This window comes from Quercus robur, chromosome 10 (assembly GCF_932294415.1).
Source record: "Quercus robur chromosome 10, dhQueRobu3.1, whole genome shotgun sequence".
Classification (NCBI taxonomy): Eukaryota; Viridiplantae; Streptophyta; class Magnoliopsida; order Fagales; family Fagaceae; genus Quercus; species Quercus robur.
In genome coordinates this window covers 45,509,565-45,537,505 of record NC_065543.1, presented here as the reverse complement: position 1 = coordinate 45,537,505, position 27,941 = coordinate 45,509,565, and the positions used below count along the sequence as shown (strand labels likewise).

Sequence of the window (27,941 nt, the reverse complement as noted above, 5' to 3'; positions counted from 1 at the left end):
ATGTGTTTGGAACAAATATTTGGTTGATATATACAAGGCTTCTAACTAAAGTTTGTAATATTAGCTAACATATAATGCAAAGTTGTAAGATTATGAGAGGTAAAAATTTAAATTTTTGATGGGTTTGTTAAGATTTGAGACATGTTTTTGAAGTTGGAAAGAGAATTTGATTTCTTTATTTCAATTGTGTTCTCTGGTTTATGAATATATTTTGTATATGGTGGAGTTATGAAAGTTAATAAAGGACATTTGGTTATGATAAAAGGATAGAAAACTTGTAGGAATTAATTTGTATAAGTGTGCATTTGCCTATAAATTCTTTTGCGTTTTGCGTTTTTGATTGGGTCCCATGGCACTGTTCACGACCAAACCAAACTTGTGAAAACGCAGATTTCTAGGTAAATCTCTGGTTTATGAATATATTTTGTATATGGTGGAGTTATGAAAGTTAATAAAGGACATTTGGTTATGATAAAAGGATAGAAAACTTGTAGGAATTAATTTGTATAAGTGTGCATTTGCCTATAAATTCTTTTGCGTTTTGCGTTTTTGATTGGGTCCCATGGCACTGTTCACGACCAAGCCAAACTTGTGAAAACGCAGATTTCTAGGTAAATCTTTGGTCCCACGGCACTATTCATAACTTAAAAATTATTTTGCTACATTGTTTTCAGCAACAAGTTTTCAATTTTCAACAAAATAAGTGGTATCCAAACAGACTCTAAGTCAATCGGTGATACAGTTAAAGGTGGATCATATCATAATGTTTATGGTGGAGCACAAGGCAAAGAGAAGTGTTTTAGTTATATCACCACAAATGGAAGATAATAATAGATGAAAGAGATAAATATTTTTGAAAAAAATGTAAATGATATGATTGAAAAGCCAAATCCAACAAAGTTCAGGAATTAATTTGTACTCATTAATTGTACCACTTGTTGAGGACATTGTAAAGCACTTCTGTGGTTGAAATTTGTTGAGCCCAATTCATGAAAGGATAAGTGTTAACATGTAAAGGCTTGTTGGTTTTGAAAATCCCACATTGATTAGAAAGAAATAGTACAGAGGTATAATGATTTTCATTGAAAATAGTAATCCCATATTAAGAATAAAAAGATCCAAAGGTATAGTGCAACTTTGATTTGCTTTGGTACGTAAAGAGTTTAAAGACAAAACTTTATTAGTGCTTAGTGTCATTATGTGAGAAGTGTGTTTTGGGGTCCTGGATTTGAGGGTTTACCTTAAAAGTTTGTTTTTCAGTATCATTGATATTGGATATATTGTGAACAAAAGCATTTGATCAAACAAATTTTTATTTTATGTCTTGTAACACTAACAATTTTATTGTGTATATATATATAATCACTTACAAAATTTGTAATTTTTGTGCAAGACCTTTCTTTATTTATTTTATTTTTATTTTTTTTGTTAAGAAATGCCGGCGTTTACAGCTCTTTGAGCATTAAACTAATCTCTTGGAGTAGTTTCTTGGTCTCACAAATACCAAGTTATTATAGGGAGGAATTCCTTGGAGGTGGCTCTAATATGCTAGCTAGAATCTCATGGATATAATGAGATCTTAAAAAATATTAAACCAACCCTTATAAAGTTAATTTTTACACACTATACACAGTATTTAAACAAGACAATCACATTACATTTATAATGTCATTTTAGATCAATTTTCATTACGGTTGGATAAGCATCTATTTGTGGGTTTGGCATTTCAATCGGTCCATTGATTTGATACACCTGTAACCCAGTTGAGCACTAGCCATAAGCCTGGATAAATTTTATAATGTTACTATCTATCTGTACAATAAAATTCTATCCATTTCACTTTAAATGGAGTAAGTACATTTCACCGTTAATATTTATTTCTTAAACTTGATAATTTAGAGATTATCACTTCATTTAAAATTTTAAATAATATGATAATAGATATGCTTTAAAATTTATAATATCTTGAATGAAAAGGCTCTAACTCTAATATCCATGTGCTCCTTTAGTAGGTGTCAATTTTTTATTTACTGTAATATAAGAAAAATAATCAAAAACTGTGCTTTTCTAATATAATAACATTTTAAAAATAATCAGTAAAGTAAATGACCTTTTAAAAAAGATTACTACTATTATTTTATTTTCATTAATAATCCTATCCTTTAAAATTTTTTGTCTATTGTGAGACAACTAGACAAGGAAGTGAAATATTTGGTCCAATTTTTTCCTGTTGAATCAGTGGTGGAAATTCCTATGTGATAAGTAAGAATAGTATAGTAATTCAGAAAGCTCAGACAGTTGAAAAGAAGGATTTGGATTAGCTTTTCAGCCAAAAGCTAATCCAAACACAATTTAAAAGTTGTGGGAGTGAGCTTTTTCCCATTTTGAGGGTAAAAGATCAGACAGAGTAACGTCAATCTTGGGAAGTGAGGAAAGTAACACCACCATACTAATTATTTGCTTAGCAACGAGTCATAGGCTTTGTTCAAGAGTTTATAGCTGACCCAACTTTGTTCCAGCAATTTCTAAGCAGGCTAGCCCAGTCGGGTTGGACATAGTAAACTCAATATATTATGTTTTGGCCCAAGAAAGCCATCCTTGTTATTCAGGCCTACATGTTTAATGCTTCTATGGCTGGCCCAGGTTTCTCTATTCACTCCCATAGAAGGGTGGGGAGGGTTTTCAAGGACTGCTATTCACTATACTAGGGTGGCTTCCTTACTTGAGTGTTAACTCATAGTAGCCTCTAACCTCTCCCAGGTTAAGATTTCATTTATGATGAAATATAAGGAGCACTAACACGTTGGTATTAGTGATAGAGGGGTGACTTGAACCCAAGAAATTCCTCATAGTGAAGTTTTGTAGGCTCAAGACCCCTTCTACTAGGCCACCAAACACGTTGGTAATTCACATGTGCTTCTACTCACATGACTTTTTTTTTTTGAAACCATCACATGACTTGCTAAAATAGCCACGTGACTTGTTTACATGATTTAATGAATCATGTAATTTAATACACACATATAGTCTTAACTGTCACGTAATGGGTTGAAGGAATTCTTCTTCCTTGTTGTTCATAAAAATTGAGTAAATACATAATAAATCCAAAAGTTCCATATTAGTTTCAAGTTAAACCTTAAACTTTAATTTTAATAACACATACATTAAATCATTGCAGTTTAAAAATAATGAAACCCACACAAGGATTTTTAAATATTACTAGCCTCATCACACACACTACGCATGTGCGATGAGCCTTTTTTTTTTTAGCAAAAAAAAAAAAAATCCCGTGTTTTTATTTTATATATATAATTTTTATTTTAAGAATCTAATTTATAAGTGTTTTTTTTTTTTTTTGGAGAATGAATCTAATTTATAAGTGGATAAAACAATTTGAAAATTTACAAGAGAGTAGTTCTACTTTTTAGGCAATGTTTTAATGGGAGTTGGAGTTGTATTTTTACCGAATTATTCTTTAGTTTTGTCTTTACTTAAACATAAAGGTGTAGGGGTATTTTTGAACTAAAAAATGAGGAATCCAAACATAAGAAATCCCTTAAATAATAGTATAGATAAAGAATTCATGTAAAACCTAACAGTACTTTAATGCAAGACAAGAAGAAAAACTATTACTTGAAGAATATTTGTTAAAAATAATGAAACCCACGTTGGTAATTCACATGTACTTCTACTCACATGACTTTTTTTTTGAAACCATCACATGACTTGCTAAAATAGCCACATGACTTGTTTACATGATTTAATGAATCATATAATTTAATACATACATATAGTCTTAACTGTCACGTGATGGGTTGGAGGAATTCTTCTTCCTTGCTGTTCATAAAAATTGAGTAAATACATAATAAATCCAAAAGTTCCATATTTGTTTCAAGTTAAACCTTAAACTTTAATTTTAATAACACATACATTAAATCAGTGCAGTTTAAAAATAATGAAACCCACATAAGGATTTTTAAAAATTATAAAGAATTCATGTAAAACCTAACAGTACTTTAATGCAAGACAAGAAGAAAACTAATTGAAGAATATTTGTTAAAAATAATGAAACCATACAAGGATTTTTAAATATTATAAAGAATTCATGCAGAAGCCTGACAGTACTTTAATGCAAGACAAGAAGAAAAACTATTCATTGAAGAATATTTGTTAAGAAAAACTATTGCTATACAGTTTTACCAGCTTTTCCTTGCATTTCAGATCAAGGGAATTATTTTTCCTATAATCAATATATCCTGAGTGCAGTTTGCCAATTCTCTCTAATTTTTAGTTGACAAAGTCAAGCCTATCTGGTTGGAACAATTATCTAGTAATTACTTCTAGAAATTATTGCTAGTTCAAAGTTTTTCTTTTCCAATAAAAATAGTCCAATACTTTCAGAATTCTCTTGGGCTTTTTTTTTTTTTCCACTATCTGGTCACCCAACTAGGCCTTGAAAATTTCCAGTGTTCGGCTTACCATGTTCATATTTTATTGCAGGAAACGTGATCAGACAAATTTTTTTTATGAGATTTGAACACATAGGGTTCTTGGGTAAAATGGTTTAGTCAAGAGTAAGTACTACCACAAAAGTACAATGAAACACCATTTGATTAATGTCTTTTATAACACTATGCTTCTGCCTTCTGTGCATTTTTTTCATGCATACTAATGGGACTCTTACTAATTGCATGAATTGCCTTCAAGGTAATGGCTAAAATTGTGCAAAGTCATTTCATAGATTGGATATAATGCATTATCCCTCTCACAGTGTAAAGACTCCACAATCATGTAAGATTCACACATTGCGAGAAAAGATGCAGGTATATTCGATGAATGGACATTTGTGAGAGAAGAAGATGTGTATATATTTGATGTACAGTTGTGGGATCCATATACCCTGAGAGGAAGTGGATAGTTCAATGCAGCCAAAAACATGCAATCTCTAGTGAGACACTGGAATGGTTTCACTTTCGATGCCATTGAGAATCCAAATCAAGCAGCCCAACTCTTTACATTATTTTATTTATCTAATTAAGAAGAAACAAATTCTATGACTTTATGTTTGTCTGTACAACATAAATATATGTGATACAGCATAAAAATTAGAAAAAAGGAAGAAGAAGAAGAACCGTAAAACTCGTTCCAAGATCATGTAGAGCCATGTGCAAACAGGTAGTAACCCGAGATGAGGGAACTAAAGGCAAATGCAACAAAAGCCAGGAAGGCCATCCCAACTGATGCACTAGCCATTATTGTGAACTCATCTTTCCCCCAGTTTGATTGCCAATCATCAACCCGGCTTGCTGCTGATGAGGATGCTGATATGAGAAGATAAGCTAGTACCTGCAAATAAAATTAACAAAGTATTACCTACCGGCGCAAACACATGTTGCTCAGAATGTAAACTGAACATGTGGACAAGCAAATAAAGGACACGGACATTTAAACATAACCACCAAAAAAAAAACCCCAAGACTAATCTGTATGAACACCTGTACTGATTTTGAATCAAACCACCATCTTTATCATATCATAATGTGTTTAGACCCAAATTAGTCAAAGCTAAAACATCATGCTCAAGCTAACAGCAACAACTGCCACCAAATCAAGGATGCTTGTCTAACTCATATAATGTCCAAGATTCATTGTCTACTGCACTAAAATAGTAAAGTAGTGATATCCTAGTGATATATGACAGTACTGATATGGAAAGCCCCAAAAAGTCAAACCAAAGTTTAAACTAAATTACAAGATTACAATATTGCATGGTGCCATTGTGCAGAAAACATGACAGTATTGAAATGGAAGTCACACTACTTGCCTGATCCATGAAGAATATAAAGTGGCGACGTAGGTGGTGGCGGATGACATGTTTCCCGCTGATCATATTGGAAACTAGATCAAATGCTTGAAACCCTGAATATACAAATGCGATAACATTCACAGATAAACAATACCTGCAAACAAATGAGCTCTACAATCACATCAAATCTCTCAAAAGAAGAAAATAAGGCGAGAAAATGGTTGGGAAAGGAGGGGGGGGTGAGGGGGCGAAGAAGAAGATGAAGAAGGAAACATAAGCAAATATTTCTGGCAGATTAAATCCATACAATGCAGTTATGTTGCACTACTCAGCCATTTTAGGCATGATTTTTTAAGGAGAATCCAATAAGTTGTTCAAATATTAAATTTTAATCAATCAGAAAGTAATGCTTTAAGATATGTCTAATTGAATTTGAGGTAAGTTAAGGTGGGTACTTTTCATTAATTCTTAGGGTAATGTTCACCCAGGGCACATCAAAACGACTTGGAATCACTGGGTCCATGTCTACAAGAGACAAATTGATTTCTATGTAAGCTCTAAGGCTCCTTCCACTCAGATTAGTTGCACGTAGCTGTATAACAATCCTCACTGTCAATCAAACTCCTAGGAGCAACTAACCCCACCCGCCAAAACCAGTTACCGGATAATCCAGGGGCTATTAACCCCCGATGGGCTAAGCAAATTAGCCGACAAAAACATTCATTAGTTCAAAGCCTCAAAGTCTACACTACAAACCAATAACCATATCAGTCTCTCTTTCAAAGTCTCAAAATCACACTTCTAATATAAACCCCGAAACACAGACCCGTCTCGAGTCCTAAATTTTTTTTAATACTACTACAAGGCTCTTGGCATCTATGTATACAAACTTAACACAAATCAAAGACATAATTAGCACTAAATTTTTCTTTCTCTTCCCAAAATTTCTAGTTTATTAAGGCATATTCAACTTTCTAAAATAGTCAATATCTTGATTATCACTATTAGCTTAACTATATAACTTAGCAACAAAATCAAACAAGAAAAGCCATTACACTAGAGAGAGAGAGAGAGAGAGAGAGAGAGAGACCTGTACTCAGTGTAACGGTCAAAGGAGTCGCCGCTCCAACCTTGAGTTTTATCGGCGGCCATAACCGAAAACGAAATCAAACAGAGCACAATCTCACTGAACCTAAACCCTAACGCAGCTTTTTCCACCATCATGTCTCTCTTCGTCCTCCTCGGCATCGCAAGATGTGCCGATCTCCGACCATCCTCAACTCCGCGTCCTACTCCGCCGCCGCTGGGACCTACCTTCGTCACCGACATCGGTGGCTCCTCCCTCATCGCCCTGCTCAACACCATCAACGGCGACGGCGACTTCTCCGTCTGCGACGCGGCGTTGCTATTGTTGTTAGTGAGGTTCGGCTTCTCCGGCGTCGACTGTTGCGGAGAGAACTGAGTGTACTTGTCGACGGCGACGACGGCTTTGGAGTAGTCCAGCGGCGGCTTCTCCGGCGAGGCCTCCGGAGAGTGGTACGGAGGCGTCTCGGGAGGGTCGCCGAGTTCGGATCGGAGTGGCGAGTGGAATCGGAGGGGCGAGTGAGGCGAGTCATTGTAGTGAGCCGATGAATCGGAGTTTTTCGACGAAGACTTCTTCATGTTCTTCTGGTTTTGCTGCTGCTGTTGCTGTGGCAATGTTTCTTGGCTTTGCTTTTGGTTTTGAGTTTGAGTTTGAGTTTCCATTCTTTGCTTTGGCTTTCTCTGATTTTAAGGCGGGTGAGAAAGAAAGAGAGAGAAAAAGCAAAAGAAAGTGTCTGTTTGGGGACTCGGAAAAAGAAAGTTTGAGTAAGCGAGAAAGTGAAAGTGAGAGTGAGATAGGCTTTAACTTCGGGTTCGGGTCGGTTTAGATACTTGTTATTGTTAAAAACTGAAAACTGTAAATATTGTAGTAAAATAATTTTTAAATGTGTAAATAATAACATAGGATTCCGTTTTAAAGAAAAAGTTACTGAATAAAAATACTTGTAAGTCCTGTAAACAGTACATAGGATTCACAGAAAAAACACTTTTACTGGAAAAGACACAAAACACGCTTCCCAAACGGAAGCTTCATGTTTTATGAAAGAGCAAGTCTAATACCGCAACTAGTTTCAAATCGATATAAATCTACTATTTTATCTTCACCGCTTACAACTCACCTCGTAAGTAAGTTATGAAAATTAATATAATAGTAGACTTATTCATTACAAAAATGTGATGACCACAATTTTTACTATAATTTATTCAGGTTATAAGTTTTGAGTGATAGATTAAAAATAACGAGTACACAGCTACACTGCTTAGGACTTATCTAACCCACAACTTGCCGCGCGAGTTAGGGGAAAAGTTGTAGGATTAGGATTACTCTTTACTAATGGTATGTGTGTGGGGGCATGGCACGTGGCTTTGTTTTTTGTTGCTTTGTTCATTACTAGTTAACCAATGGAGTGCCGCCAGGTCATTTCGATATTCTTATTTTTTTTCAAAGGTTGTTGTGTTGAGCTTATCAAAAAATATAGTATTCATTAAAAACCAAAAAGCTATCATAAAATATAAAAGTATTATAATATATATAAATGTTAATATGATAGGGTGTGATTGATATTAATAAAGTGGTGATGATAAATTAATTAAAAAATGGTATTAGTATTGGACAAATATGAAAGTGATGTAATCTAAATTCTCCAACCATCAGTAATTTTATAAAAAAATTTTAATTTTTTATAAAAAGTTTCATAAAATAAATACATTAACTGAACTCTTTTAGAAATATATTATAAAAAAACAAGGCATTAACTCAATATTTTATTGTTTGAGGTACAAAATGCTATTATTTCTTTATAATTTAAGGTTAAAAAAAAAAATCATTTATCCAGATTCATATGATAGTCTAGTAATATTGGCATTCTTTATGGTGCTTGATGTCTAGGTTTTGGACCTTGCCTCCCCCTCCCATACTATTATTTACTTAGAAAAAAAGATTATATATTAATTTATACAATGATTTATGGGACGAGTAGACATTGCATGTTAATTTTAAACTAAAAATTAATTACAAAATTTTATAATTTGAGTACACATTGCAAATACAAGGAGTATAATTTTAGTCACACAAGAAAATTTACAATATTTTTCACAATTATTATGGTGATATATTGTAATTAGTGTATAATAAAAATGGTAGCGATAGTAGACCGAAGCGAAGGTCTTCAAGTAATGTTCCACCCATCACACTTGTCACCATAGTGAGATTACTCATACTAGAATGAACTCTTTTTGCTTCAACCGCAGATAATTCCCAACAAGCTTTCAGTGGAGACTTTCTGAGCAAAAAAGTAAAGGTTGTTCTTTTGGGTTGCTTTAAGAGTGGGCTATTCTTCTTGTATGATAAAGCTATAAAGATTAAAGAGCACCAATTCCTTCCTACCTTTTTTTTTTTTTGCCCCTTGATATGAACAGATCCTCCCACTTTAGTGTCAATGATATCCATGCGTCAGATAAACAATCAAAGGAAGCATCCCACCAAACAATGCTACTTGGCCTCTAACCAGAAGATACTTGTGAAAACCTCATACCCCTATAAGTTTCAAAAAGGATATACCTAAAAGAAACAAGAAAAGCATCACTCACTCTCTCTCCAGGTACTGAGAAATTTTTAATTATTTTACCTTTATGTCTTAATTAACAAAAAGAAAACACCAACAATTTTCCCTCATTACTTTTCAAGTATTCACATGATACTTCACAATCTAAATTTAACATGATGTCTATGACCAATTATGTAACTTTGTGAGTTGCAACTAAACAATTGTAACACAAATTTTTAGGTCCAAAAGAGCATGTCACATAATTTTTTTTGTTGGATTCAATAGGATATCAGTAGGCATAATGGCAACTTTCTTCTCTTCTTTGTTTGGGTACAAGGAAGAAAGGAAAAAGAATCCTTACCTAAGGTTGAGTTGGATACCTAAGGTGAAAAATTCAAATCCTTCCAATATACCCTAACCGGTTTAAAAATTTAAACCCACACCCGTTAATAAAAATCTCAATCACTAACTATTAGGGTAGGATTGAACCAAAAAACCCACTAAACCGACCCATTGCCATTTCTATGCCCCGCAGCCCAAAAATAAAACTCTTCATAGCTAACAATAATCTCAATTATCTACCTTTACCATTTTACTAGCTTAGTAACTATAACATCCTTACACAAATCAGCATCATGAAGAACTCTTCCTCTCAAACACATTTAAACTATCTTAGTAATTACAATCATTTCGCCTTTCTATATTTGGTTGGTCAGCAAAACTGATATACAGCTCAGTAAAGAAGCCAAAAAAGATGAGAAAATTTTGAAAGAAGGCTAAAAAAAGAGAGGAAAAAAACCCCCTAAAAATGAAAAAGGAAGAAAAAAAAAAAAAGAGTTGTGGGGGGGGGGGGGGGGGGGGGGGGAGTTTAAAACTGCCTTCTCTGCTCAAACATGGTATGGATATTCTCAGCATTAAAAGCTCGATCTAATGGCTCAGTCAGGTAGCTTTAATCGGTTGAACAACACAAGAAAACTCTGTTCAGGGACAACATATAGGAAACCAAGATCTGCGCCTTTGACATAAGGACCAATGCCCTACATAAAAACACAACAAAGAAAACACAGCTGAACATTTGTGTCGCAGTTAGAAATCAGGCTTGTACTGAGAAGAAATGCTAGCACAACAGTTTCATTACCTTGCCGTTTAGTTGGAGAAGTTCTCCATCAACCCATTGTGGATTTCGGAACCCAAATTCTGCTATTCTTCCTTGACCCTTGAAACTCGCAACCTGGTCAAATAAGCATTTAGAATCAGTTGCATGTCTGAAAGGTCCAAGGTGAACAGATTTTATGCAGCCTAAAGAGAGGGGTATATGCAATGATACACGTCACAAATGCATTTCCATAGCACCAAATACATGGTTGAGGATCTCTAGTGCTTGGTTTCAGAATCAATGAGAATCAAGTACATATCATTGCAGATGCATGCATGCATGCATGCACATGCGTGCACATACAGAGAGAGAGAGAGAGCTATCTAATTGCAAGTATAATTACCACTCCTAATTCATCTGGATACATCCCACGGTTGGACGAGCGATTTCCTCTCCCAATTTTAGCACGAAATGTCACCTAGACACACAAAAACTACATAGCTAGTATTATAATATCCTTTACTGTGTTTAATGGGCAATTGCATACAAAAACCAAGCCAGCATAACCATATAACCATCAAGAAATTTAAAGCCACAAACCTGGCCAGCAGGTACGTTAAGATCCCCAGTTAGCTTCACTGCCTCTACATATTCAAAAAACTCCATATCTGAAGACTTGTCTTCATCATCCCCACCATTCCAGTGACCATATTTACGCTGCAACTGTACCACCTCAGTGCCATAAGGGCCAAATGCACCAACATACAGGCCTACACTTCAACAAGCCAGTTACAGCATCAAAAGATGTGCTTTAACTGAATTTCAAGGGCAACAAAGAAAGAAAGAAAATGGATAAAATGTAAAGTCACCTGAAAAAGGGTCTAAATCTCCTCTGGAAGTAGTAATCCGATTAAAAGTTGTATACTCAGATAATATGCTGCGCTTTTGTGCTTGACTAACAGCAAGTTTGACAATTTCACGCACATTTCTGGAAACCTAAAATTAAGTTAAGAATTAGTATACTTACTGTCAGTGAAAACATACCATTGCAACCAAAAGTAACATAGAGCAAAAACTGGGGGGAGGGATAAACCTATCCAAAAGGCAAAATTACATTGTTTTTATTAATTTAATGGAATTTCAGTGTTTCCTTTTGATTTCAATCTGGACCAAAAAAATGCACCAACATGCAGACAACCTCAATTACAACCAATGAAGGCATTTTCTAAATTTAAAAAACATACTTACGATGCATAACAAGAATCATCCAAACTAAGTCTTCCCAATATTTATGAGTACTAAATAAATGCTTCACAATATCCTATTATGTTCCAATCTAGTATCCTTTATAACAAGAAGAGAATTCAACAAACATAATGCCCACATCTCAAATACTATACAACTCCCTAAATCTCAACCTTACCTTTGGAGAAATTTTGTCAGCACCCCAAAAGGCCTTGGCAACATCAGAAGGCATAAGTTCTGAGACACCTTGAGCTGCTAGAGCAGCCACTTTGACTCTGGACACTTTACTTTCTCCATTATCATGATCTAAGCTTCTCCCAGGGATATGTAGCACAAAAGAATCTCTCTCCATATCTTTAATTTCGGCAGGAAGACGTACATACTCATCCTTGCTAGGAGTATCATCACTGTTATGAACAACCCCACCAATAAAAAGTTTCATATCCAAATCCTTCTCATCTTCCGAGGCATCACTACCTCCTCCTACAGTGACCTCATCAGGCTGAATCTCATCCAAATTACCAACTTCATCTTCAGGATTCTCAGTAGATCCAGCCTTCTCGTTGTCTTCTTGCATCAACTGCTTCACAGAGTCACTGTCCTTTATCACTTCCTCAGCAACATTGACATTCATGACTTTCACTTTCAATCCTGGAATTTTTTCCTTAAGAAAATTTATCACACTTTTAATTCCCTCCTCAGTCACTCCCTCAGTGTTAGTTCCCTTGTCCTCAGTTCTCTCTGCCTTTACTTCATTTTCCTGAACATCTACTACAGATTCATTCTCCACTTCAGAAGTAGAAGGGTCTTTTGTGAGTTTGGATGCTGGACTGGAATTTGTTGAATTTCCTTTGGCTCGTTGCAAGCATACCACCTGTCAACAGACAATAATATATCAGAAGCATTTCACATAAACTGCAATCAAATTTGGAGAACCTGACATATCCGAAGTAAGAACCCCCACTGAAGAATGTCAGTAGACTAACAAATCTGAATTGGGTGAAATCCAGCCTGGATGCTATATATGATACTCATCAGTGGAAAGTCTTAAAATAATGCCAAGTCAGTTTGAGGCCAAATCAACATTCTAATCCTGACATGGATGCAGTCCTCAACAGGTAGCACTCAGAGTAATTATAGAAATTACAAGGGGACTTAATACAATAAAATAAAAGAAGGAAATTACAACAATGACCATGGCTGTTAGTCCAATAAGCCTTTGTTGAACCATTGACCCAAATTTTCAAATCACACATCCAACACATGAGAATTGCATTGCAGTTGACCAAAGGGGAAAAAGCAGGCAAATGCATATAATGAATAGGGTTTATAAGAACAATATTGACTTTGTACCAGAGGGGCTACAAATCAGTTGCCTATATTGATCTTGTGAACTGCAACTTAATCAGTTGAATGTATATGAATGGAGAAAGCGTAAAGATAAACTATTTCTGATCAGCCTGGTCAAGACTTGGTAGTTGCAAGTAGTACCCAGACCTATGAGAACTCTTAACTTTGAGACAAATCAAATTATTAACATGGTATACTGTCTCAGAGCTCATTGGAATTGTATGAGCATAAGTGTTTTTAACAACAATGCACAAGCAAATGCAATCGAACACACAAAAAACAAGAAATGAGAAGGGATTTTGGGGTGTGTGGTTAGGTAAGGTTCAGAATCATCCCAAGTTTCATGACTGTGTGTCTGAAATGCCTGATCTAGGTCAAAACTCAGCACTACCAGAGCCAAATCAAACTATAACATATAATCTAGCCATCCCCGGGTCATCTTCCACAATCTTGAAATTTAACCATGATTGAATACAATATAAGTGATAATCTAATAGGAGCATCTGTAAATCACCTGCATGACATATGTCTCATCAGTGTCTTTTACCACAAAAATTTCAAATAATGGAGTTCCAGGAGCTGCAGTCACCAACTGCCTGCAACAATCAATAGATAAGACATCAAAAAAATGAGAGAGAGAGAGAGAGAGAGAGAGAGAGAGAGAGAGAGGGAAGAAAGAGGAAATACGAATCTTACCTTGGACTAAAACTCCTGCATACAAATCTGCCCACACCTGGAGTTATGCGTATTATTCTCCCAAAGGGATCATCTGAATCTTTTGAGTAGCCCACCCACCAACCTACCTGCATATATAGAGATAATGGTTTAGAGTAGACTAACAAACACTTCATCCACAGAAGAGACTCATCCTGCCATCAGGATTTGAATAGAATATCAAACAGAATGACAGCATAGTTATTAAATGGCTGATTAAGACTGATTGAAACCATCAAAGGAAATATCTTTATATGTAAGGATGTGCTCAGCAACAAAGTTTCATTGGTTAGTATAGACATTACCATTTACCAAGCCATCCATTTATCAAAAAAGGAGTCACATAAATGGAGTTCCATATATCACAAGTAAACAAAACAGCTTTATAGAAGTGAGTTCAAACAGCTCTATGCCAGAGCCCCACTTATCAGGTAATTAATGAAGAAAGTAGGAAGATCACAGAACTCTATTAAGTTGAACAACAATCCCTAACTGGATACTAATCCATGTTCTCTGCTAACTAAAAGAGATAAAACTCACTGTTCAATGTTATGACAGTTCAAAAGAATTTTCAAAAACATGTTGAAACACTTCAAATTAAATTCACTCTCCCACAAAAACAAATATAGTAAGAGTCACACATGTATTCTCATCAATGTTAATTTTCGTATCAGTTTCTTTTATGTCTAACTTTCTTTCAAAAATTCTTTCTCTAACATAGTTGGATCACAACTGATGCCATCCCATTGTTCTAAAATGGTGGCGAGTCCCAACAAAATAAATAAATGCAGAGAAACATGAATTCAACCAATACAAGAAGCTCATAGTCCCATTAAAACTAATCTCTTCTTGATAATAACCTCTTTTCACCTTTTACTTTTTAATTAGTTACTTGAAATTAAAATGAATAAGAAAAGACAAAGACAATGCTATTGAGGGCAAGGAAGATAATAACAGTAAAGGGGAACTGCAAACCAGGTTACTAGAATTGGAATAGGGTGACTATTGAATATAAATAGAATAGCTAATAGTTGCTAAGATTACCAGTCCACTTCCTGTGTACCTACACAACCTTGAAGCATCATGGTAACGCTCTTCATCAACTGCATGCTGCAAATATAGAATATATCAGATCAATTGCCAAACTATGACATGTGCAGGTCCGCAAGTCTGGTGATTTAAGTGTTGAGCTGACCTTCAACTGAGACATGATTTCAGCAACACTGTCCTTGGATGTAGCTTCTGCAATGGCCATTTTAAACTTTGCAGCTTCTTGGAAGTCTTCCTTCTCAATTGCATCTTCAAGTTGAAACTGCAAAGCATGGCATCCCATCAGAACTAAACAAACACAGTAACTTGTAAATACATATCTAACATTGAGTAATCTTTTCATTTTCATGGCATGATTTCAACCTGAGACCTACAATTACCAACACTCAAGCCAAAAACCTAAGGGCAGTTGCACTAAGTATAATACTTATTTAAAAAGGAAAAAGAAAAATTTAGCCATCATGCGTAAGTTCATCATCTGAGTTATGCTAAACTTTGAAATGTTACTTATCATTCTAGCATATTGTTTGGTGTAATGAAATAAAAGGTCGTACTTAGCACACAAAGCTTGGACTTTTTGCGGTTGCGACATGTTCCTTTTGGCGGAAGGCACTTGCCATCGCTCAAATGCCTGACTTCTAAAACTTAAATGTACTAAGTAAATCTAAGCTTTTTACTTATCAAAAAAAAAAATCTAAGCTTTTGATTTGCAAACCGCTAAGCATTCACAGCTTATTTGACAGTGCAGACATGACACAGACTCTGTAGTTCTCCAAAATAAATCTTGACACCATTAGAGACAGGCGGTCTTAAGGTCATTATGCAGTAGAATATTCCAAGTTGCCAGCCATTAATTAGTAGCGACTCAAAACTTTCCTGATATATGGCAAAGTTAATTAGAAAAACATCTATTCCATCTCAGTTTTGAGCTTCCAAAATGGTGGGATGTGATCCACTAGTCCATAATTTCATGATATTGGTTCCCATGTCCGTATTACTCTTTAGTGCCATGGGATTCAGAAAGTCACTCCACTTTTAAATGTCACTACTGATACTACATTTCCTCACACTTTTCACAAGAAAACAAAGATGTGAAGCATAACCAAAAGGGGACAAGAAGGACAAAAAAAAAAGTGGCGGAAAGTAGCAACTTTTGTGCAATGTGACACTTTTGAGCAGCTGTACCAAACTCCCAATGACATTAATGTCTCACTCTTTACATTCCAGGAAACGCACATAATTTCAATTCCCAAGTTTCTCAAGCTAATTATAGCAATTGAAATCAGGAACTTCTTAACAAAACCAATTCCAATTTAAATTGTTAAAGTTTCTCACTTTAACCTTTTAAAACTATATTCAATTCCCAAACTTCACACCCCATAACATATCTACTTGGGTCATGTTTATATGAACTTAATAAGCAATCACAACCATGAAATTTCACTGAATTTAGCAACTGGGCAGACTATATTAGAAACCCACTTCCAAAATATCATAAACAAATAAAAATAATAATAAAAACTCAGCTTTATCTCTGACACAAAGAGAGAGAGGAAAAGGGGTACCTTTAGAACAGAGGCAAAGCTCTCAGCTTGTTCAATCTCGGAGAAATGGCGGTTCCATCGGTTCCAATCCCATTCCAAAGAAGAACTGGTATTGGTGTTGTTACTGTTACTGCAATTAGAGCAACGGAAGCTGGAGTTCTTGCGGGTCTTATTGTTAAAAGAAGCGTTCTTGGTCTGAACTGAGTGGCCCCAGCTCCAACCCACAACGAAACTCAGATGGGTTTTTGATTTCACAGATGAAAAATGTGAGAAACACAAGCTTGGCCCCAATTGGGCCATTGGGATTCCTTGTCCCACGCCCCATGTATTAGCCACCGACATATCACTTTCTCTCTCTAATGTTTGAGAGTCTGTGACCGTGTCTGTGTTTTTTAAGATTGGGGTGTGCTTGAATTTCAATCTGTGAAACAATGGTCTTTTGGTTTGTAAGGGAGAGAGGGGCTTTGATTCTAAGGATAGGATGGTAGGGATAAGCTAAGCCCAGATCGAAGAAAGAAAGAATATCCAAAGCCCTCAGATCCTATGATATTTGGATCTGTGGGGTCCATTTTGATTTGTCTGTCTCCTGACCTGATGATGAGGACGATTGTACTGGGCTGGGTTCCTTCACCAACTTCTAACCCGCGTGGCCTCGTCAATATATAATAGGTTATCTCGAACATATGTAGTCATCTTATGTTACACACACCATATTATTATAGAAATAATTCATTAAAGGTAGATAGCTCCAAGATGACTACAATAGATTCTAAACTTAGGATCTTGTAAATGTCATATGAGATCTTAATAATCATTAGGACATTAAGCCAACGTTAAGAACACAAATTTATGTTCAAAACCAAATTATGTGACATTGTCCGCTTTCATTTATGAGAATAGTGAGTGCCTCGTGGTTCCTCAAGCGCCAGATGCATAAAGGAATGCTATCAACTAGGGTGCTATTGGCCACTAACCATTCGCTCAATGGCTGCTCGGGTTAAAATTTTCCTTCATTGTTGTAATTAGAATAATAACAATGAAAAAAAAAAAAAAAGTTGTTTAGAGAAAACTTAAGCACGGTTTTATGGATGTTACATCTTTAGTTTAAATTAAACAATCAAAGATAAATGTTACATCTTTAGTTTACATTAAACCATATGATTGTGCAATTAGTATCACCCAAACTTCATCATGGTCATGGAAAGATTAATAAGGTTCAAGTCCATAAACAATGACAATTGGCCTATAAAAAGACATCTATCGTTACAACTTACAACTTGAGCGAGTTCCTTTTTCCAAATAATTGCCAGTGAGTCACTTGCTCATACTTCTAGTTGGAAGTTTACAGTTTTATGTGCGATTTTCACTTTTTTATGAGAATTCTTAAAGTTATGAACGAGATTCAAACGATGACAAATTTACGATAGATACCTAGGCACTTATAGACAAGGAAAGGCATAGTAAGCGATGAAATGCTTTGAGGAGTTGAAATTAAGTAGAGGTCCAACAATTCTTGAATAGGTCAACTTGCATCATTTTTGAGTTTGTAATTCCAATAATTATCTCATGTTTTCATTTTATGGAGTGAGCTTCTCACAGTATATGAGTCACACCTATGGGACTCACATAGTAAAAGGATTACTCCACGTAACAAATGCTAGTTATACCCCATCTTGTAGTTCTTCTTATTATTCACATGTATTTTAAATTATATGTTTTATTTAGCAATTTAAATATGTGAGTAAAATTTAAAAGAGGTGTGGGGATGATTTTAATTGTCAAGTTGGAAGAATTTTCTTAATTCTTCACAATTATTGATTACGAAATTTATTTTATAGCAATAATAAAATTGATTTATTTTAATACTTGACCTTAAAAGCAAAATCTCATGTGGGAGAAGCAGAACCTCATGTGGGAGATGCAAAAACCCGACTATGAGGTTCTGCCATATATAGCGCTTTATTAGAATAGTTTTACATATAGCCTTCTACATAAACTTCTTCCCACTGTATTCCAAACAACATGCTGATGTTGTAAATTAGCCAAACAAATCAAATCTTTAATATGTCTTTATTACTTTAAATGTTTTAGATAGATTTAATGATTTACTTTTCAGTTCTCTTTTCTACATAAGAGCTAAGTTCAATGTAGAATTGCAAGAGTTGGATTTAATGAATTAAGCAATATGACTATTTGTCTTTACATATTTGTCTAATCAAACATAAATAGCAACCTCCTTAAAAGTTGTCCTTCAAGAACTAAGTTCATCGTAGAATTGCAAGAGCTAGGTTCAATGAATTATGTAAAATAATATGATTATTTTTGTCACTACACATTTGTCCAATCAAGCATAAATAGCAACCTCCTTAAGAGCTGTCATTCAAGAACTAAGTTCAATGTAAAATTGCAAGAGTCAGATTCAATGGATTGAATAATATGATTATTTGTCTCTACACATTTGTCTAATCAATCATAACTAGCAATCTCCTTAAGAGTTGTCCTTCAAGATAAACTTTAATGGAACAATTTTTAAAGAACAAAGCGGAAGTATGAATTTTGATTCGAGATAATAACAAATTGCTCATTGCAAGCATTGAGTTGCAAATGGTGAGTAATTCGAATTCAAATGAGGCAAAACTAGCAGCGGTTGTCCAAGCTGTTAATTTTGCAATTGAGATAGGTGTAAGAAATATCATCTTAGGGGGAGATTTAGCATATGTTATTGACAAGTTATAATCCAACAAGGGAGATAATTCATGGTTGGGAGCTATGGTAGAGGCAGCGATATTAAGAATAAATATTATGCATGGTCATAAAGATAATTTTATAGAGAAAAAATATAGCTCTTTATAAAATATTTTAAAATAAATTTATGTTGTACCCATACATCGCATGGGACATTAGCTAACTAGTTTATTTAGTACCCGTTTGGATACAGCTGCGAGCGTATGCATTTTGGCGTTTATTTTTTTTTTAGAAGAGTGTTTCACGTGAGTATGCACTATTCAGTGGATCTCGTGCACTGTTTACAGGATCCACAAATCTCTTTTTTAGCAAAAATTTCATTACAAATGGGTCCCACGGCACTATTCATACATTTAAAAATTATTTTACTATAGTGTTTTCAGTTTTCAGCAAAATAAACGGTATCCAAACACACCATTAATGTAACTTTTTTGTAGTGAAGCAAAATTTTAGTTACGTTTTGTCGCAAGCAAAATTATGTGTACGGGAAACAAGAAGGCAACTAGCTTCCAAGCTTAACAATGGTCAACATAAGATGCAGCATGAATTTGGTGAGCTGATCATTGGTATCCATTCTGTGGACCCGTGATTTAACATTATCTATGTCTAATTATAGCTCTTTGCCATAGCTGAGAAAGCAAGGAAAAGCATCATTGAATCATTGATATATCAGAAAATTTCCATCCAGCACTCTCAAGCATTTGATAGGCTTAGATGGTGCTCAAAGTATGGCTTAGAGGGACTGCTTTGCTTATTCCAATGACACCAAATGACTCGAGTGTCATATTCAAGGGGGAGGCATTATTCTTCTTTACCCACTATTAATTATTGGCTAATAGATGCACAAGTGGTAAAACTTGACATAAAAGTGAAAACAAAGTACATAGACTCGTAATAATGGTATCTTTTGCAAGTACTCAATGCCTGCGTTGGAAATTAATAAGAAACTTTGGGCTTGTTTGATTTGTGTTGTGGTTGTATTTATTTTCGTACTAATTTTCTATTTTCAAATCTTGTACTCATTATTTGTTTCTATCTTTTTTTTTTTTTTGGTATCATTTTCTGTTTTGTCTTCTCCTTCACTTTACTTTATATATATATATATATATATATATAACAATCACCAACAAATAGAGAAAGAGAGTGTTCTTTGATGTGATAAGTTAGTAATAATGGGATCTACAGATTTGATTTTTTTACGAAAATGCCACTGTATTCATTTTCAAGAAAATGTAAACATCAAAAAGTTGTATTTAGTTTTTATATTCAAATCTTATTTTTTTGAATACTAAAAATGAAAACTAAATACAAATACAAAATCAAACAAGTTTTTTAGTGATTGGTCCCGCAAAACTGAAAATGAATACAAAATATACCTATTTTTTTCCTCAAACCAAATAGGCCCCTGTGTTTTTATATTTGGATGAAATGGTAACCATGTGCCTATGTTTTATCATTTTTAGCAACCGAGTTTTAGATTCCACGACAGGCCCTCCTCCAACCATCATTGTCTAAACATGTTCGGCCATACTTTCGGCCAATCTAAGGTCACAATTGAATTATAAAAAGAAAATGACATTAGGATACATACGTGTTGTCTGAAACAAGTACTTTCCCATCACATAATCTCGACCATAAGATTTTGTCCTAGAATTTAGAGGATACACCTTACTCTCTGGTAAGGGAAGGTAAGGCATTCTGGGTTCGATTCCAGAAACAAAATAAGAAGCTATAACTTTCTAGCTCCATTTGCCATCCGGGCACTTCCAAAATACAAAGTTCAAATTCCGCACTACTTATGTAACCAGTTCAAGAAAGGAATCTATACACTACTCACCAATTTCATTCTTTCCCTTTAGTTGTACCCAATGTACAAAACTCTCACTATTACGGCGAGAGATCATGGTAGGTTGCCCTACCCCAAATTTATTTTGAAGAGACTAATTTTTGGATACAAACTTGCTACCTATTGATTATGATGAAAGACACTTGTTATCACACCAAAACCCGACCTCTTAAACTAAAAAGCTAGAAGGAGGGCTTGAACCTCCGACCTTGTGGTTAACAGCCACACGCTCTAGCCAACTGAGCTATTCCAGCTGTTCAAGTAGGGGTTCCATAAAAGAATCAAGAGAAATGCCAATAATAACCTATTTGAGCAACTGTGACCATCTGTGTGTTGATTAGGTGCTGCTCGAAGCCCACTGATACTACTCTAATGCAGTATTATGCACAGGGTGGAACATCACTTGGAATGCATGGAGCAATCAACGTTAAAATGGTTGGCTATCATTTCTCAAGCAGTTAATAATCGAAAGTTCATGGTCCAACCTTCTTTTCCACAAGGATAAATACAGAAGTAATAAAAAGCTTATAACACAACACAGTAAATGAAACCAAAAGTAATCTGCACTACACAAATGCAATTCTAATCTCCATTGGTTAACAAAAAGAACGCATCGTTCACAAATTGTCCATTACTTAGACATTCATGGATCAATCAATAAACTCTTCATTACAATGAGAAACCATCACAAGAGCCTAGTATGTGATGGCCAAATATGGACATGTATCATTTTGATATTTTTAGCACAGGGTTAGGAGATATAGTAAAAAAATGTCAAAAATAAAAGCAGGAACAGTCTAGTGTTGCAAGGCCTGCCCAACAAACATGTGATCAACTGAGGGGGTGGGCTCAGTGCTTGATGGATACCGAGTCGCCAGAGCCACATCCCCATTTTCAACAGTTTCCAAAGAAATATCAGTATCATCTGCTGTCCCTGCATTTACGGTACGCACTGGACGGAGCAGACCCTGCAATCTCAACAGATAGCTCTGGCTGGAAGGTTCTCTTACGTATCTGTTGGTTGTCATAACGCTTGCAGATGACCGTTCAGTTTCAGCACGAAGATTAGATAAAGCACTAAGGTCAAGATTAGGGAAAACTGAGCAACGGCACCGAGGACATTTGACATTCAGTCGAAGCCACTCATCAATGCACTCTACATGGAAATTGTGAGCACAAGGCAGGCCACGAACCTGGACCAATTTTAGAATGAAATTTGTGTGTTAAACTGTCCTACTGATAATACCTAATGTCTGTGTATGCATGAGCATGGATGTGATGGCCTGCACCTCCTAATGTAACAGTTCTGCATCTGAGTTTAACTTTTTTCAAAGAATTTGCATGCTTTCTAGGAATAAACATTAAATGAATAGTTTTAGGCCACCCACATTCAAAAGAACCAGACACAAAAGCACAAAGAAACAATAAGAATTTGCATAGGTTAGGAATCAGCACAAAACAATCTGATCCTCTGAATATAAACCTAAAAAGCTACAAAACTTTTTTTGTCACGCTATCACTTCATATGGCCCCACATACAGCCAAATGGCAAAAAAAAGCCCAACAATCAATCCCATATAATTTGAATAAGAAATGATTAACATTAATATATACATTTTGCTTTGAGTAGTGCTCTTTTCAGAGGGTTTCTTTCATGATGCATTCATAATGTATCATCCCTACTATTGAATTTTAAAATCAGGAACAAATTTGGCTACTGTGATAGGGTATAGATGATATATTGTGAATAGAATGTGAAAGAGACCTCATGAAAACAGCATACTTATCAAGAGAGAGAGAGAGAGAGAGAGAGAAACAATTACCTCATTTCCCACATGGAACTCTTCTAAGCAAATTGGACATTCACTACAATCTGTTGGAACAGCCTTTAGCCTGAACTTAGGAAGTTCCTGAATGAGTGCTTCTACTGCTTCTCTCTGTGAACCACCAAAAAATAAAAAATCCTAGCCTTCAGGATTCAGAACAGGATGATATTAGGATCAAAGTTGATTAAAGCAATATGATTTTCACAATGAAGAGATAATTGGAAGTATCACGAGGGAATAATAACTAATACATCCAGTATAATGATTGCATAATTTCTGATCAGCCCTTTTTCAATGTCAGTCTAAGCCTTGAGTTCATCTAAAAAGCTATCAGGAGCTTAAAAAGATTTAACATAATATTATCTAGGAAATATGAAATAGAAGGGCACCAAGTAAGAAGACAAAGACTAATGGCAATGAGTAAACTCTAAACCCAATGAATGCTTACCTGAGCTGGAGTCAAGTAAAGTCCAGGATGGTATGCAGCAGCATCTTGGCCCATGCTTCTTGTTTCCTGACCAGCAGCTTCAAATGCCCAATCTGGTACACGGATCATGTCAACCACAACCTAGGACATGGAGGGAAATACTTTTCATAGTTGCTCAGTCTTATTCAAGGACCCATGAAACATAAGTAACATACAAATAAATACAATTTGCATTGGAACTGACATCATCAGTCAGGCATGTTCTATAGGTTTGAAGACATTCTACAAAACTTTCATTCTTATGTGTTCATAACAAGAAGCTGGCATGTCATATAAGTTGCATTACATTGTACTAAACTCATTTTTCTTATGTAGGTTTAAACACAGGTTTTTAAGGGAAATATTAGCATCAGGCATAGAATAGTGGTGATACATCATCCCACAGATAAACAATCTATACTTAAAAAAAATTGGTCTCTAAGTAGCTCCTTGACTACAGTTAAAACATTCTATTATGATACTAAGTTTAAACGGAAAAGGCATGAAAGGTCATATGCTTCCATGAGGCATATAGGCAACTGACAGCAAAAATCCTCACAAAAAATTATTAAAACTGTCAATATTGCTGCAAGCACTTCAGAGTTCAGGATGTAAGTAATTTGAGAGTTTACCCCATATTCAGATAAAGGAATCCCTTGTTGAGCGCGTAGTAAGTGTGCCTGTCTTCTTGTCAACCACTACAAAGGAGATGTTCAACAAGGATCAGAACAGCACAAGCTAAAAATGGGAAACATCAAGAAGCTATATTGCCAAATAGGGTGGGCAACAGGCCAGACAAGATGGGAGAAGTAAAATATGAAAAATGAAACAGAAAAGAAAGATCTCACTCATGATATAGGGCCAAATCATTGTTAAAATCCAAAAAATGCAAAGGGACAAAGAGCGCCACTAACCTTCCCCAAGGACATGCAAGCAATGCAAAAAAGTCCGCAGTAGCTAAAAAGCAACCAAATGAGGAAACCCCATTTCTGACCTTCTTCAGGAAGCTGCAAGCATTTGGTGCATTAGCCCCATAGACTAGCCATTGTCAAATGATGTTGCCTCTGATAATAAAGGAACACCAATAGCATGAAAAACTTACACAATCTTTTGCACGTCTGAACCAGAGGGTACCAATTACAGTCCAAGCCCAAAGGAATGGATACAGTAGTAGAGACAAAATCGAAAGCACCACTACTCTTCCACAGAAACGAGCATACCTCTGTTGCCGCCCAAAATCCCTAAAAGCACATAAATTTGACATAGGAAAGGAAAAGATATTACATGAGATTTAGCTATATGAAGTGCCACTGAAAAGCTAAAAAAGAAACAAGAATAACAACCATACAGCCACTCCAAAAGAAAACTAAAAAACCACATAAAACAATTCAAGTGATGAGATCTGAGTCAACATGCAAGGAAATGATAGGGTAACTTCTGACTCTAGATTATTAAAATAATATTGACCAAAACTTCAGTTAAAGGTTGAACCTTATGAACACAATAATAACCCAAAACTAAACTCACAATATTGACAACTGCAGCTAAAGTAAGGATTCATTGTAAACCCTACAAGGCAGAACTTGTCTTGAGATGATTATAACAACCATGCATGATGAGTTTATACAAATTGTATGCAAATATCAAATCTAAGTACTTTCACCATTAATAACCTTTAAAAAAATAATAATAATAATAAAACTATTAAACAAATGCAAAAATTGTCCAGACAAAGTGGCATTCAATTTCATTTGAGTAATCCATGTCATGGGTACCCAAACAAGTTAAGACTTATATAAGCTCAAAATTCTTTAAATGCAGAAATAATACAACAATGAGCCCAAAAGCAGCCTCACTAAAAACACTCTCAACTAACATATATATTTGGTTTAGCTTATTCTAGAGCTCATTTAGCTTTATGTTCAACTTTTTAAAGCCTTTTGCCTACTTTCAGCAAATAAATCAATCCAAATACTTAACAAACCCCATCTCTACTCTATCAAAACAACCACACCATATGTTTTATCCTCCATTAAAATTGTAACAAAAGATCTTCATCGCAAAATCAACAGTAAAAGAAAGAGAAAAAGGCCTTACAATCCCATTCCGGCCGCAAGCCCATTATCTACGAACATCAACAGGCGAAAAACAAACACGGTAGTGTAATCAACCTATTAAAAAAAAAAAACCCAATAAAGATAACAACACATAGCTCTTATTAGTACATCACAAATTGAAAAATTGCATAAAATAGTAAAAAAAAAAAAAAAAAAAAGTTAAAAATTAAAAATACCCACCACAATCCATATGTGCAATGGGTATGTACAAGAATGGTACCGCTTCCAATTGATTGCAACAATCACTCTATAACCCATCAATGTTAAAGAAACAAAGTTGAAGTCTTTATAACATTTTTCCCATGTTTATCTTAGTAAACTATAAAGCTACTAAACTATACTAATAAAAACACAATCAATACTCCATTAAAGGATACACACTCGTCGCCAGCATCGACAAGAAAAACCCATCGTACCTGCAAAAAAAAAAAACCCACAAATTTTTCACTTCAAAATTTCCAAAACCAATCACTCACACACACATACACACACAAAAGTTGAAGCTTGGAACTGACCATTTGAAATCGACGCCTCTCATGGCCATTGGAGCGAGAGTGAGGAAGAGGAATCGGAAAGCTCTACAGTGATGAAGAAGAAGAAGAAGAAGAAGAAGGAGGAGGAGATTTGGTCATCGGCATTTTGGGGGTGCGAAATCGGGATCGGATCTTCGGTGGGGCGGTTTCGGTCGGGTCGGATAATGAACGACCCGAAATGCAGAGATTGATTTTTTTTTTGGGTTCAGATTTCGGAGTGCACGAAGCACAGTATACTGAGAAAGAAAGCGTGAAAAAATAAAACTGCGTGAGTGAGGGTAGTACTGTGAGTGAGAGAGAGAGAGAGGGACTTGATAGTTATAAATGGGACGGAACGTTGACGGAGACGTTACTTCACGGCGTTAGCTGAGTATTATTCTGCTACTTTGTAAAGTGTAATCTTTTTTTTATATTTTCAGCAATTTTACTAGTTGAATTGACTAGAATTTACTTGTAACGTATAGTTAAAGTCCATTTGGAAATAACTTATATAACTGAAACTAAAATTTTTTTTGCTGAAAATGAATGACCCGAAATGTAGAAATTGATTTTTTTTTTTTTATTCAGATTTTGGAGTGCACGAAGCACAGTATACTGAGAAAGAAAGCGTGAAAAAATAAAACTGTGTGAGTGAGGGTAGTACTGTGAGTGAGTGAGAGAGAGAGAGAGAGAGAGGGACTTGATAGTTATAAATGGGACGGAACGTTGACGGAGACATTAATTCACGGCGTTAGCTGAGTATTATTCTGCTACTTTGTAAAGTGTACTCTTCTTTCTTTTTCTTTTTCTTTTTTTTTTTTTTTTTTTTTTAGTAATTTTACCCCGTTGAATTGACTGGAATCTACTTGTAGCGTATACTTAAAGTCCGTTTGGAAACAACTTATGTAGTTGAAACTAAAAACTTTTTACTGAAAATATTGTAAATAAAGCTAAAAGGTAGCAGAAAGCTCATGAATAGTACTAAAAAATATAAGAGTCCAGTTAATGTGTGCCCTTAAGCCACCTATATTTGGAAATATTTTCTTGAGAATTGAAAAAGTATTGACAACTTTTTCAATTCCCGAGAAAATGTTTCCAAAATTGGATGGCTTAATGTATGCCCTTAGAGCACACATTAGTAAAATCCAAAATATAATAGTTCTTATAAATAATAGTAAAAATAAATTAAATAGTAGCAAATATTAGCTAAATGGTAAAAAAATTTAATTCTTGAAACTAATGGCAAATGCAACCTTAGTTTTGTTGTAAGACATATAAATTTTGAATTATAATAGAGACACAACTTTATATCACAACTCGCATTGATAAAGGTATGCCAGTAGGCTATGTGAAGACATATTTTTACTAATTACAGCTCACCATATAATGAGTTATTGTACAAAATTGTGCCAAAAGTTATATCCATAGCATAATTCATATATTTTAGTTTCGGTTTTAGAAGTTATATAGAACAGTTGGTGGCGGTTGAGTTGTGTTGTGTGCACTTCATTTTCTTATTAGTCTTCATTTAATGTGTCACGTCTTAAGAAGTCAATGTCACTCCGTTTGCAATGGGTTTTCTTTTATTTTATTTTTGGTAAACCATGATTTAATATTAAAACTAAGGATTTACTAGTCTATTACAATATAAATTAGCTTTATCAACAGCTAAAATAGCCTCCATCACAAACAATGGGTTACAAAAAACATCAAAACTATACAATAATTGCGCTCCCATTTTAGCCAATGCATTAGCGCATTGGTTTGCTTCCCGAAAAGCATGGATCACGCGCTTGCAGGTAAACTCTTTCAAAAGGTTCTTGCAATCAATTAGAAGTGGTTCCAATAATGAATTTTCAGTGTCATTGTTCAAAATGATCACAACACTCAAAGTATCAAGTTCAATTATTAGTTGCTGAATCCCCATTTCCTTAGCAAGAATCAACCCATCTCTAAGCGCCCATAGTTCAGCATTGGTTTTCTATTACTCCTATC

General features: G+C 35.0%; 3 protein-coding genes and 1 non-coding gene across 5 annotated transcripts; all 4 read right to left on the bottom strand.

The window, feature by feature from the left end:
* Positions 1–4,998: 4,998 nt before the first annotated feature.
* Positions 4,999–7,674, bottom strand: LOC126702030 (CASP-like protein 4A3). Its single transcript, XM_050400628.1, has 3 exons — positions 6,897–7,674; positions 5,825–5,960; positions 4,999–5,346 (listed from the first exon to the last, which is right to left on the bottom strand). The coding sequence occupies exons 1-3, from the start codon at positions 7,550–7,552 to the stop codon at positions 5,152–5,154; spliced, it is 987 nt and encodes a 328-aa protein (XP_050256585.1). The 5' UTR covers positions 7,553–7,674; the 3' UTR covers positions 4,999–5,151.
* Positions 7,675–9,994: 2,320 nt separating this feature from the next.
* On the bottom strand, positions 9,995–17,014 carry LOC126701517 (protein EXECUTER 2, chloroplastic). Of its 2 annotated transcripts, XM_050399661.1 has the most exons (11): positions 16,456–17,007; positions 15,036–15,152; positions 14,885–14,950; positions 13,823–13,929; positions 13,641–13,722; positions 11,955–12,650; positions 11,401–11,527; positions 11,132–11,301; positions 10,935–11,009; positions 10,574–10,666; positions 9,995–10,472 (listed from the first exon to the last, which is right to left on the bottom strand). In XM_050399661.1, the coding sequence occupies exons 1-11, from the start codon at positions 16,774–16,776 to the stop codon at positions 10,371–10,373; spliced, it is 1,956 nt and encodes a 651-aa protein (XP_050255618.1). In that variant the 5' UTR covers positions 16,777–17,007; the 3' UTR covers positions 9,995–10,370. The 2 variants fall into 2 exon arrangements, 1 of the variants encoding a protein (XP_050255618.1); XR_007647385.1 differs by lacking the exon at positions 9,995–10,472 and having other exon boundaries at positions 10,586–10,666; positions 10,935–11,024; positions 16,456–17,014.
* A 4,191-nt stretch (positions 17,015–21,205) lies between these two features.
* Positions 21,206–21,279, bottom strand: TRNAN-GUU (transfer RNA asparagine (anticodon GUU)). The gene has a single exon. It is a non-coding gene; the product is annotated as a tRNA-Asn (tRNA).
* A 308-nt stretch (positions 21,280–21,587) lies between these two features.
* On the bottom strand, positions 21,588–26,264 carry LOC126701944 (E3 ubiquitin-protein ligase SIS3). The gene is made up of 10 exons (XM_050400407.1): positions 25,950–26,264; positions 25,812–25,850; positions 25,615–25,681; positions 25,415–25,488; positions 24,420–24,558; positions 24,232–24,324; positions 23,950–24,015; positions 23,300–23,419; positions 22,849–22,962; positions 21,588–22,218 (listed from the first exon to the last, which is right to left on the bottom strand). Exons 1-10 carry the CDS (start codon positions 25,976–25,978, stop codon positions 21,823–21,825), a joined length of 1,137 nt encoding a protein of 378 aa, XP_050256364.1. The 5' UTR covers positions 25,979–26,264; the 3' UTR covers positions 21,588–21,822.
* Between the last annotated feature and the right edge of the window lie 1,677 nt (positions 26,265–27,941).